Genomic DNA, 12,743 nt, shown 5'->3' with positions numbered 1-12,743 from the left:
GAAGCTGTTTTTCAGTCTCTCGGTCCTAGCTTGTACCTGTACTGACCTCGCCTTCTGGATGATAGCGGGGTGAACAGGCAGTGGCTTGGGTGATTGTTGTCCTTGATGATCTTTTTGGCCTTCCTGTGACATCGGGTGCTTTAGGTGTCCTGGAGGGCTGGTAGTTTGCCCCCGGGGATGCGTTGGGCATACCGCACCACCCTCTGGACAGCCCTGCGGTTGCGGGCGGTGCAGTTGCTGTACCAGGCGGTGATACAGCCCGACAGGATGCTCTCAATTGAGCATCTGTAAAAGTTTGTGAGTGTTTTAGGTGCCAAGCCACATTTCTTCAGCCTCCTGAGGTTGAAGAGGCTCTGTTGCGCCTTCTTCACCACACTGTCTGTGTGGGTGGACCATTTCAGTTTGTCAGTGATGTGTACGCCGAGGAACTTGAAGCTTTCCACCTTCTCCACTGCGGTCCCGTCGATGTGGATAGGGGGGTGCTCCTTCTGCTGTTTCCTGAAATCCATGATCATCTCCTTTGTTTTGTCTCAGGCTGTAGTCCCCACCTGCTTCAAGTAGACCACCATCATCCCAGTGCCCAAGAAAAACAAGGTGACATGGCCAAATGACTATTGCCCCCTCGCACTGTCAACGGTCATCATGAGGTGTTTTGACGAGTCAGCCTATAGGGTGGAGGTAAGTTAATTGGCATTGTGGTGCCAGGACAACAACCTCTCCCTCAACGTCAGAAAAACAAAGGAGTTGATTGTTGACTTCAGGAAAAACGGGAGGGAACCCTGCCCTGATCCACATCAACTGGACTGCAGTAGAGAGAGTCAGTCGTTTTAAGTTCCTCTGCGTCCACATCACTGAGGACTTGTCATGGACCAACAACGCCACCACTCTTGTCAAGAGGGCGCAAAAGTGTCTCTACTTCCTAAGGCGGCTGAAGAAATTTGGCATGCCACCCCGAGTCCTCTCCAAATACTACTGCTGCACCATCGAGAGCGTCCTGGCCGGTTGCATCACGGCCTGGTGCAGAAGTTGCTCCATCCACGACCGCAAGGCCCTCCAGCGGGTGGTGAAGACGGCCCAGTACATCACTGGGACCGTGTTCCCACCCATCCAGACAATCTAGTCAAAACGGTGCCTGAGGAAGGCCCGCAGCAGCATCAAGTACCCCACACACCCCAGCCACGAGCTGTTCACTCCCTTATCGTCGGGCAGACGTATCGGAGCATGAGGTCTGATACCAACAGTCTCAGAGACTATTTATATCTACAAGCCATCAGACTGCTGAACACTTGAACTGGACTGACCACCTGCACTGACTCTCCGCACCTTAGCACACATGCATTCACTCACACACGCACGCACACACCTATACAGACATACACTCATCCACACACACACACTCACACACAGAGCCAGTTAGAGACAGTTTGCACTGTTCTGTGAAGGGAGTAGTACACAGCGTTGTACGAGATCTTCAGTTTCTTGACAATTTCTCGCATGGAATAGCCATTTCTCAGAACAAGAATAGACTGACGAGTTTCAGAAGAAAGTTCTTTGTTTCTGGTCATTTTGATCCTGTAATCGAACCCACAATTGCTGATGCTCCAGATACTCAACTAGTCTCAAGAAGGCCAGTTTTATTGCTTCTTTAATCAGCTCAACAGTTTTCAGCTGTGCTAACATAATTGCAAAAGGGTTTTCTAATGATCAATTAGCCTTTTCAAATGATAAACTTGGATTAGAAAACACAACATGCCATTGGAACACAGGACTGATGGTTGCTGATAAAGGGCCTCTGTACGGCTATGTAGATATTCCATTAAAAATCTGCCGTTTCCAGCTACAATAGCCATTTACAACATTAACAATGTCTACACTGTATTTCTTATCAATTTGATGTTAATTTAATGGACAAAAAAATGGCTTTTCTTTCGAAAACAAGGAAAATTCTAAGTGACCCTAAACTTTTGAACGGTAGTGTATATATTCATGCTACACCACATCACAACTGCTGCTACCAGACTCTTATTATTATTGCTAAATACTACACAATTTAAACACTTGCCCTCCAGTCCCCCCTTCCACAAAACGTGTAAATAGTGGACTATAAATTTAGCCTTTCTATATTATACTTATTCTAAAATGTTTATTTTATTGTACTGAGCCATTTACTTTATGTTTGTATTCTTATCTTTTATTATTTATTTTATTATTTATTATTGAAACTTGAACTTGAAACACACACACACACACCTCTGTGCCCCTGAACCTCCCTCTGATCCCAAACTCAGTCATCCCTGGGATCAGTCTGTGGAGGTCCACAGAGTTCTGGACAATCACATCCCTGGCCCTGATATTTTAGAAAAGTATTTCTGGTCTCTACGGTTTTTCAAACAGGAAAAAGGAGGAAAACTGCAGAATTAATGGCCAGACCCGCTGTTTTGGAATCTTTAGCTTTCAGAGCAGCACTAAATGTAAACTCGCCTTACAGTCAAACTGAACTGGTGTTCCTGTCTTGCCTTACAGCCCCCCCCCCCCCCCCAAAAAAAGAAAGAAAATAAGTAAGCCACTCTCATTTCCAACGTGTGCTGTGTAAAGTGACGAATGTGTGAAATCTGCTCACTTCCCTAATCAGCTGAAGGCCTCTTCTCCAGGGAGCCATGAGTAAATGTTTTGACTTGCTGTTATAAAACATAAAACTGGCAAGTGTGTGTGTGTGTGGTGTTTGTGTCTGTGTGTGCATGAGTGATTGTGTGTGTGTGAGTGTGTGCATGCTTGTGTGTATGTGTGTGTAAGCACTTCTCATATGTTGCACAGACGCGTAATGACGTGGCTGTGGGGGGGGGGGGTTGTGTGTGTGTCGGGGGACATGTTTATTCAGTCCCGTGCTGGTGATTGAGGCCTTTCACTGATGTTTACAATCACTCTGGCCAGATGTTACAGCATCAACAACAGATTCAACACACACACACACAGAGGAATACAGAACTGCGAAGTCAACGACTGACAAAGAATAAGAAGATGACAGTCAGAGAGAGAGAGAGAGCAAAGGATGGTGTGAATTGTGTATCAGCAGCCCATTGAATGAATGCAACAGATTCAAGGTGGTCTCCCTCTCAGGGCTATAAAGCACTGTCTTAAAGTGCCAGCTGGCTCACAGAGCTTCTCCATCACAAACCATCACAAAGCACAAAGGAACAGGCAAACAAACAAACCGTAAAACAAGACACTCAAAAGTATCACCTACTTTCATCTCTTTCGCTCTCTCCTCTTTCCTCTCTTCTTTCTTTCTTTCTTTCTTTCTTTCTTTCTTTCTTTCTTTCTTTCTTTCTTTTTTTCTTTCTTTCTTTCTTTCTTTCTTTCTTTCCTTCTTTCTTTCTTTCCTTCTTTCTTTCTTTCTTTCTTTCTTTCTTTCTTTCTTTCTTTCTTTCTTTCTTTCTTTCTTTCTTTCTTTCTTTCTTTCCTTCTTTCTTTCTTTCTTTCTTTCTTTCCTTCTTTCTTTCTTTCTTTCTTTCTTTCTTTCTTTCTTTCCTTCTTTCTTTCTTTCTTTCTTTCTTTCTTTCTTTCTTTCTTTCTTTCTTTCTTTCTTTCTTTCTTTCTTTCTTTCTTTCTTTCTTTCTTTCTTTCTTTCTCTTCTTCTCTCTATCTTCCTCTTTATTTCTCTCGACTATATCTTTCTCTCCCATCTGGGCACAGACGTCAATTCAACGTCCATTCCACATTGGTTCAACATAATTTCATTGAAATGACGTGGAAACAACATTCATTCAATCAGTGTGTGCCCAGTGGGTCTTCTCCTGTCTCACTTGCAGAAGAGATGTCAATCTCAATGCGACTTCCCTGGTTTAATAAAGGATAAATAAACTAGAAATCTCTCTTTTCCTCTCCTCCTCTCAGGTCCGGAATGTTCCAGGAACTTCACGTCTAAAAACAATGGGGTAATAAAGTCACCTGGTTTTCCAGAGAAGTATCCCAACAACCTAGACTGCACCTTCATGATCTTTGCCCCCAAGATGTCCGAGATCATCCTGGAGTTCGAGAGCTTCGAGCTGGAGCCTGACACCACTCCTCCCACCGGGGTCTTCTGTCGATACGATAGGCTGGAGATCTGGGACGGCTTCCCTGGAGGTGAGTGACAGTCATATATCTAGTCAGATATAGCTAGTATTTTTGTTAGCGTTCTCAGTATTATACAGTTTTGTAATATTAACACACTCAATAAATATGAATAGGGCGATGACTGTGGACAGGACACGTAGCCTAGTTGTCATAACTCAATGCTAAAAATGTCCTAATTATGATAGTCTACAATACTCCCTTCCTCCCCTTACAGACATGTATTGTGTTTGTGGAGTTGTTTATGTTTGTCAGTTGGGAGGAGGCCATGGTATGTAGACAGGGGTGGTACTCCACCATACTGTTGATCGATCGGTCAGGAGAGGACTTTTCTGTCCAGAAACAACCTAACCCTTTTGTCTGGGTTTGGGTTTTAGCTGTTGTTTCTTCTAGAAGTTAAACTGGCTTGTAACAGTGCCAGACTTGACTCAGGTATTTAATATAAAAGTGTTGCAGGGTTTTCCAGAACCTGTTTATATATTTTCTTCAAAGGTGGGAGGTTTATAATTTCTCTAAAACGAACAGTGTTGATTAAACAAGCTGTGAAGACGTTGAGGGCTCAGTCTTTCACGTTATTATCACCTTTATTTTCGCCACTCAGTGAAATGCATTCAGAAAACTGACATCTGTGATCGACAATGGAGACTTTTACCATGAGACTAACTGTCTTAGGAACACACGTTTATTCTGAGTATGAAATTCTGAAACTTTTACTTTACAACACTCTTAGACTAAGGGTTCATCTTCTTATCTAAGAACATATCATGTTTCAAATAGCCACCAACAGCAGAGTGTCTCCTCTTTTGTCTTTGTGGTGTCTAGAAATGGGGAAAATAACAAAATAACACTCTTCTCACATCCAGAGTAATTGAGTGTGTGAGACAGTGGGGCCTGGAACATGGGAGGTGAGTTAGAGGTGGAAGGCCATGGGGGAGACAGGGGAGACATAGAGGGGAGGCTGGGGGCCATGTTGTGTGTCGGGCCATGTCTGATGAGGGCTGGGCACAGTACCTGTGGTCCCTTTTGGATCAATAGTGCATTAGCACGAAAGAAAGGCTGGAGGTGTGCTCGCCACGGGTGGCGATGAGGGGGTAAGACGGGGGGCGGTGAGGGTGAGGACTCCCATGTAGCGCCTGTGGAGTCGCGCCTCCCTCCCTCCCTCTCTCCTTCTCCCTCCTTCGCTCCCTCCTCCCTTTCTCCCACGTCTCAGGCAGACTGAGACGGGTAGAGAGAGTGTGGTTGTGGCACCCTCCCCATCCTCTCTCCTTCTACCCTCCTCTTGCCTCCCCCAGGACCATAGAGACCTCCTGCAGAGACACAGAGTTCACAACAGAGCCTTTTACATTTGCATAGCGCCATTGAGTCATGCAGATAATCTAGGAGATGGCTAATCCTAACCCTCCTGTGTTATGATGATGAATCTGAGCCATCAGGTCCCCACCCAGGCTAACCCCTCTCTCCCTTTCATCTGTGTGTCTAGTTGTAATGCCAAGCTGTAAGTGACATGTCAGAGTGAGGGGATGTGAGAGGTTTAGAGGGGAGCAGGGCAGCAGCCTGGCTGTCACTTGCCACTGATCACAGGCTTACTAATCATTGATAAGCACCAGGCCTCCAGACCTGCTTAACATCTAGACAGAGGAACACACACACAGGCAGGCAGGCACACACACACACACACACACACACACACACACACAGACAGCCATGTAAGAAAGCAAGCAAGCAGGCACACACACATACACACACACACACACTCATAGATACAATATGGTATCAGCTCCTGGGTTCACTTTTATTGCCCTCTTTTCTTTTGACATTCCCTTGTTTTTCCCCTTATCTCTGTTTGTTTAGTCTTAGTGGCCAGATCATACCCACCTCAGCACTATACCATCACATTAAAAAAGGCCCAGGAATGTATGACTGGTATAAAACAGACAGAAACCTCGACTTTGCCTTGTCTTAAGCAGGAGTCCCTGTTGTTCTTCATCTTCTCTCTCTCTCTCTCTCTCTCTCTCTCTCTCTCTCTCTCTCTCTCTCTCTCTCGCTCTCGCTCTCGCTCTCGCTCTCTCTCTCTCTCTCTCTCTCTCTCTATATGTGTGTCTGTTTTGTGGGCATATGGGGGGGGGTTTACCTCCATGGGGGTGGGGGGTTGTGTTTACTGTGTATAAACACCCATGTGACAGACCTACGGCAAGCAAATACTGACTTAACTCTTAACTCTACACACACTCCCATCTTCAGTTGTAACCTTGGTAACTGATGATCTCTCTCGCTCTCCCCCTCTCTCTCCACCCCCTCACTCTCTCTCTATTTCTATCTCTCACTCTCCTTCCCTCTCTTTCTTCCCATCGCCCTCTCTCTTCCTCTCCTCCCCTCTCTCTATCTACCGCTCCGTCTGTTCCCCCCCCTCTGCAGTTGGTCCGTACATTGGACGGTACTGTGGTCAGAACACCCCGGGTCGTATCATCTCCTACACGGGCATCTTGGCACTGACAATCAACACCGATAGCGCCATCGCCAAGGAGGGCTTCTCTGCCAACTTCACTGTGTTGGAGCGGACTGTGCCAGAGGGTGAGTGTTGTTCATCATTGATTGGCAAACTGGACCAGAGAAACAATCTAGAGGGAATTCATGCTACTGAGCCGAATCTGCAGTGTTGGATCTTATTTTGACGAGTATTGTCGCAGCTGAATAATCTTGCAGCAAAAGGATTTGAACGTTTAGTCCATAGTGTTGCTTGATCAATGTTTGGGCTATTAGCTGGCCAAAATTAGGCTACATGAAAAATGCAATACTGTTAATATAGCCATGTGTTAGTGCGGGTTTTCAGTGAATTTATGTAAATCATGAAGCTCATCTGCATTTCCTGCTGTGCGGGGAAATTCTCAGCAACAAAAGAGTGATCAAATTAAGATCTTACATCTGTAGCCAAACCAAGCTGGATTTAGCTGGCCTGATTACGCATCCACCACATTTGCTGGAACCATACTGAAAGAGACAATGTGAAAATAAAATATCAGAATAAGGAAAGTTTGGTTTGGGTCAATACAATAGCGTCATACATGCCTTCATACATACAAGGGGTGGTCCCTGTCCCACTGCTATACACATTTACTTTAATGTGGCACTAAAGGGAGTTATTAAATCAACAGCTCCCGGTCTTTTCATTAAGTGGATGTGTTACAAGGCACGTGCCATCTCCCCCAGTTTATGAGGCCTAACTTTAACACAGCAGTGGTAGAGACACTGTGGGGCGGACAGACAGCCTCTCCAGACAGACAGTGTCCCAGCTCCCAGCCTCTAACACAGCATGATCATCGTCCTAGGGCCTGGCCCCCATGACCACAATTTGAGAAATGCTCCGACTAAACATTTCACTTGCGAAACACAACCACCTTGAAGCCAGTAAATCTTTCCACAGACTCACCCAGTCAACCCCCCCCACCCACCCCCCACCCCCGTCGGGTTATTATGGCGAGGGCTGGTGTTAAATAAAATACTATTCATCCCAGATGGTTCTATGTCCCCCGTGGGGAGTAGTGATATGCATGTATGCATAGGCCCCTAGATAGACTCACACAGAGCCTGAGCACAGTCACATACAGTGATGACTGCCCGTGTCACTAGTCTCTATAGTCCCAACAGCTCAGTACCACGGCAACATAAACATAACATAATCTCTCACTGAACACTAAGCCCCAATATTACATGTATTTGATAGGGACACATACAATCAAAAGACTAAACTCATCAAGTCACTGCATTATTTGACGTCTGTCCTACTATTTATGCATTCGGCTGCTAACAACCTGGCTGAATGAATCCTCAGAGAGTAGACAGATCCAGTCCATCACAGTTTCTATCCACTGTGGTTTAGACTTGTACTCTTAGTTATTTATTAATAAGCCCTTAGATGTATAATCCATGGCTTTTCCTTTTTACCCCTACATAATGTAATACTTGTACACTTTAGCTGAGAGGGGGTGATGTAGGGGTGATAAGGTGTTGCTTTGATGGTGATAAAGCAGGCTTGCCTTCTCTCTTCTCTCCCTGACAGCCCTGCTAGGGTGTCCCACTTGGCACCCTATTCTCTTTATAGTGCACTCCTTTTGAGAAGGGCCCATAGGGCACTGGTCAAAAGTAATGCACTATAAAGGAATAGGGTGCCATTTAGAACGCATCCATACTATCTTCCTGATCACCCTCCACCACACTTCACAGAGTGTGCTGCTTAAAACGCAGGCTAATAGCTGATAGCAACACACATGAGTACATCTACACGTCAGGCTGCAAACTAGAGGCTCTTTGTTTACAATCAGAGGGAATATACATAAAAGAATCTGGGTCTGGTTGATGTTTATGGAGAGATTCAGATTCCTCCTTCCAGAGTTTGAGAAGAAGAAGAAGAAGAAGAAGAAGAAGAAGAAGAAGAAGAAGAAGAAGAAGAAGAAGAAGAAGAAGAAGAAGAAGAAGAAGAAGAAGAAGAAGAAGAAGAAGAAGAAGAAGAAGAAGAAGAAGAAAAGAGGGGGTATTTAAGAAAGAAGAAGATGAGAGTTGAGGGAGTGTGAAACGGTTTTCTCTTTTTTACCTTTCTTTCTTTTGCTTTCTCTCTCTGCTGTAGTGTGTATAGTATAGGGTGTGCAGCAGTCAAGGACTGTCTATGAGCTAATACAGATGGTCTCTCCATCTGCTTGAAGCTGCACAGCGCTGGTATACGCAATGTGCCTGCCTGAATGTGAGTGTGTGCTTGTGCACCTGCCTTCATGTCTGTGTGTGTGTGTGTGTGTGTGTGTGTGTTACATATAGGGCTCTGGAGAATGATGTAGTATGGAGAGAGGAAGAGATCACCTCTTGACCTGGCCGGTAGTTGTATACTTAAACACATTCACTCAGACACCCACACACACACAAACAAACACACACACACACTCACTCAGGCTGACCCTGGCCGACTGCACCATATCAACACAAACAAGGAGATGCCCTCTATCCTGTGTGGTACAGGCATTCTGGGAGAATTTACAGCCCAGAACACTGACACTAAATATGCCTTAAAATCCCGTGGGACAACAATATTAGGAAATGTGCACCATGTGTGAAACACAAACTGCCTACAGCGAGCTTTGAAGGAGGGATGAACCAGCACCAACTCCAATGAAAACCTACTGGCTCTACTTTCATGCATAATAGTTTCCCTTTTTTCAAACAAGTGTACAGTGAACTTAGCCCTACACTGAATGTTTTATGAATAAAGCTTTATGTCTTGTTGTAGCACCATAGTTCCACTGTGCTTGCCTTCCATTAATGCCTTTGTGTGTGGTGGGGGAGAGAGAGGGAGTGGAAGCGGGGATCCACTGAGGCAGCGCTGATGTGGCTCTTTATTCCGGCCACCAGAGTGCCAGCCCGGACCCTGCCACTGAGTGTCCCTATCCCCAGGGAGTTGATGTGTACTCTGGCCTGGGACACCTGGATGGTGCTTTCAGCAAAAAAAATTGACTAAAGTGTCTCAACAATCTCTCTCTCTCTCTCTCTCTCTCAGATTTTGACTGTACAGACCCGTTAGGTATGGAATCGGGGGAGATAGCATCAGAGCAGATTGTAGCTTCTTCTCAGTACAACCCAGGCTGGTCCCCGGAGCGAGCCAGACTCAACTACTATGAGAACGCATGGACACCAGGAGAGGACAACAACAAAGAGTGGATACAGGTATGGTCTGCACCATAACCTCAAAGCAATATATAATATATGCTATTTCGCAGATGCTTTTATCCCAAGAGACTTACTATCAGTACATCAGTGAGTGCATACATATTTGTATGGATGGCCCCAGCAGGATTCAAAGCCACAATCTTAAAGTTTCTAGCGCCATGCTCTACCAATTGAGCCACATGGGACTACCATAAAATGTCACAGACTGTCACAGAGATGGCTAATGTCTTATCATAAATACATTTGAAGAATGGGTGTGTTTATGGCTGAAAAAAGGCCATATACCCTATAAGCAATACTGTAACTTCTTGAAAACTTCTCCAAAGTCATTGACCCAAAGCTGTTTGGAGACAAAACAACAACAGGCTTTTTGACTGTGTTATTGAAGCTGAATGACCTACTTTTGAACATTTCCCGCATAAACCTCTGGTCAAAAGTAGTGCATAACATAGGGAATGGGTTAATAAGTAGTGCCATGGGCCCTGGTCAAAGTTAGTGTACTACATAGAGAATAGGGTCAAAAGTAGTGCACTACAGAGGGAATAGGGTGCCATTTCAGACTCAGACTTGTGACTACAGTAGAGGTGACTCCTTCCTACTTTCTAGTTCCTGGTCCAATTCCAGGAGTCTGTCTGTTCACTGTGTCCTCTGTGGACACCCCTGTGCCATGCTGGGTAAATCCTTTAAGGTGATCCAGAAATCTGATGATTACTTTCTGCTTCCTGTCTGATGGAACTCCAGGCTAGCTGTGGATTCCAGACACTCCACAAAGCTCTCTGTCTCTCTCTTTCTCTCTCTCTCTGTGGTTCTCTTCCTCTCCTACCTGATAATCGCTGGCATCCTGTTATCCGCTGTGGTGACTGCCCCAGGGGACATATCCACCCCATCCACACACACACACACACATAACTTTGTTATCATAGGGTATTGCTATACTGTAAACTAGAGTATGCGTTTTAGGACATCTGGCATTATCATTCACAGAAAGGGAACTTTATATGAAAAGACTGGAGCTCTGAGTTTCTGATCCCAAAGGCATGACTATGTCACATACACTGGAACCTGTTACTGTGTTGACATGACAACCTTTCTTGACCCAACCATACACTAATACCTATACATAGTTCTGAGCATGTTTGATTTAGTAACCCAAAAGCCTCCAGGCCTTGTAAATGCTCAGACGTATTTTTCCATATTTGTTTTTTTTATTAGGCCTACAATCCATCCCCACGTCGCTTAAAAGTTTAAAGTTTGGCCCGACCATACGTATATAATCCTCAGGGGGCTTATAATAGATCTGACCTGCAGCCAAATATTCACATGGGGAGGTCCATAATCAAGGTTTTCCTTATTGTTATGAAAATATTGTCCTGAGGGCCCCTGTTGCTCCTTGCAGACTAATTGAATCAGAGGCGGGGGAGTGTGTATTTGTGTGTGTGTGTTTTGCATGCATGTGTGTGTGTGTGTGTGTGTGTGTGTGTATGTGTGTGTGGAGGGGGCTCTTGGCTCTGTGCTCTGTGGGTGAGTGAGAGGAGGGCCCAGGGCCTGGCTGGGCCTGGCGGGGGCCCATTGTACTGGAGAGGAACCCATGTGTGTGTGTGTCCCAAATAGCAGCCTATTCCCTATAAAGTGCACTACTTTCAACCAGGGCCCATAGGGCTCTGGTCTAAAGTAGTGCATTATATAGGGAATAGGTTGCCATTTGGGACACAGACACACACTGCCCTCCCATCCCGTCCCAGACTACTTCCTGAAGCAGTTCCTCTATAGGAGAGGGGACGGACGGTTAAAGTTGTGTAACACTGATAGTCTCTCAGAGGGGAAATTCCACACTTAAGCCCTAAGATGCATTAGTAGGTCAGTGGGACAGAGACGAGGTTACTGATCGACAGAACACACATTCATACTGTAGACAGGCACATATCCATTGTCATAGGTCCTATCATGTCTGGAATAACCTGTGAGTTTGACCAGAGAGTTAAGGTGTCCACTTGCTTCCCATCCGAAACAGTTCGGAACAGTGTGCATCTATTATGACGACATTTTGTGATGTTTTGTTTGTTTTGCTCTTTGGCAAGGTTTCTTTCGGCTGTTCGTGCACAACAAAAAAAATATTGAGGCAAGCTGAAGTTCGGGACCCGAAGTCTACGTACCTTCATCGGTCATTGATCAACAGTAGGGAAGTGTTTGTTGTCATTCAACGATAGATTACTTGTTTTCATGCAAAACAATGTACTTGCAAGATACTGCACCAAACATCTTAGTTAGATGTAAAGTTGCGCGACTAAGATCCCTTGGCAAAAACTTCAAAATTAATGACTGATATCTTGAGTTATCTGACCATTTTGAGGAAGTGTATACTGTCTACGACGTCTCAAGATGGACAAACAGTGCTAATGCTGCTTTTTCTCATTTTTCAAGCAACGTTCTATTAAGGGAGTATGCGAACACACTCATTTGGTTCGCCTAGCCGAGTTCTGAAGCATGCAGAAGCCTTTATGAACATAGAGATCATATGGCTTAGTTTCATCAACAATCAACAATCAAGAAGCAATAATAACTTGTAAGTGGAAGGATAGGCAGTTTATAAGACATACTGTAGATACTATGGTCTTTTTCTTTTCCAGTGATGCTAGATGCAGTATTATCTGTCCTGAGAGACTTTAATTCTGTGAAAATCTGTTTAGAATGACTATTTTTGCTAATGAGGAGTTATTTAAAACCAGCCCTTTAAAACCAAGTGGGCCGTTCTGTTCTGCTCTGTTCTGTTCTGCACTGCTTAACAGTTGCCACTTCATATACTACTCCCAATAATTAAGTAGACTTCATAGACTTTCTCTCCTAACTCTGCTAGTCATTTCAGATTGTAATTAAACTCTAAATGGTCTCTCTCCCGCTGTGCTGATGCCAGAGCAGTAGAA

At 44.8% G+C, this 12,743-nt stretch overlaps 1 protein-coding gene across 2 annotated transcripts in view; it reads left to right on the top strand.

Moving 5' to 3' along the window:
* Positions 1-12,743, top strand: part of LOC311138415 (neuropilin-1a-like) — a 93,501-nt gene that overhangs the window by 38,302 nt on the left and 42,456 nt on the right. For both annotated transcript variants that reach the window (XM_084173090.1, XM_084173091.1), the window contains 3 exons: positions 3,895-4,125; positions 6,529-6,684; positions 9,653-9,819. In XM_084173090.1, the coding sequence (XP_084029216.1) occupies positions 3,895-4,125; positions 6,529-6,684; positions 9,653-9,819 (554 nt within the window). The remainder of the gene's footprint in view (positions 1-3,894; positions 4,126-6,528; positions 6,685-9,652; positions 9,820-12,743) is intronic.

This window comes from Coregonus lavaretus (genome assembly GCF_964263955.1).
Source record: "Coregonus lavaretus genome assembly, chromosome: 2".
NCBI lineage: Eukaryota > Metazoa > Chordata > Actinopteri > Salmoniformes > Salmonidae > Coregonus > Coregonus lavaretus.
This window is presented reverse-complemented; position numbering and strand designations above follow the sequence as displayed.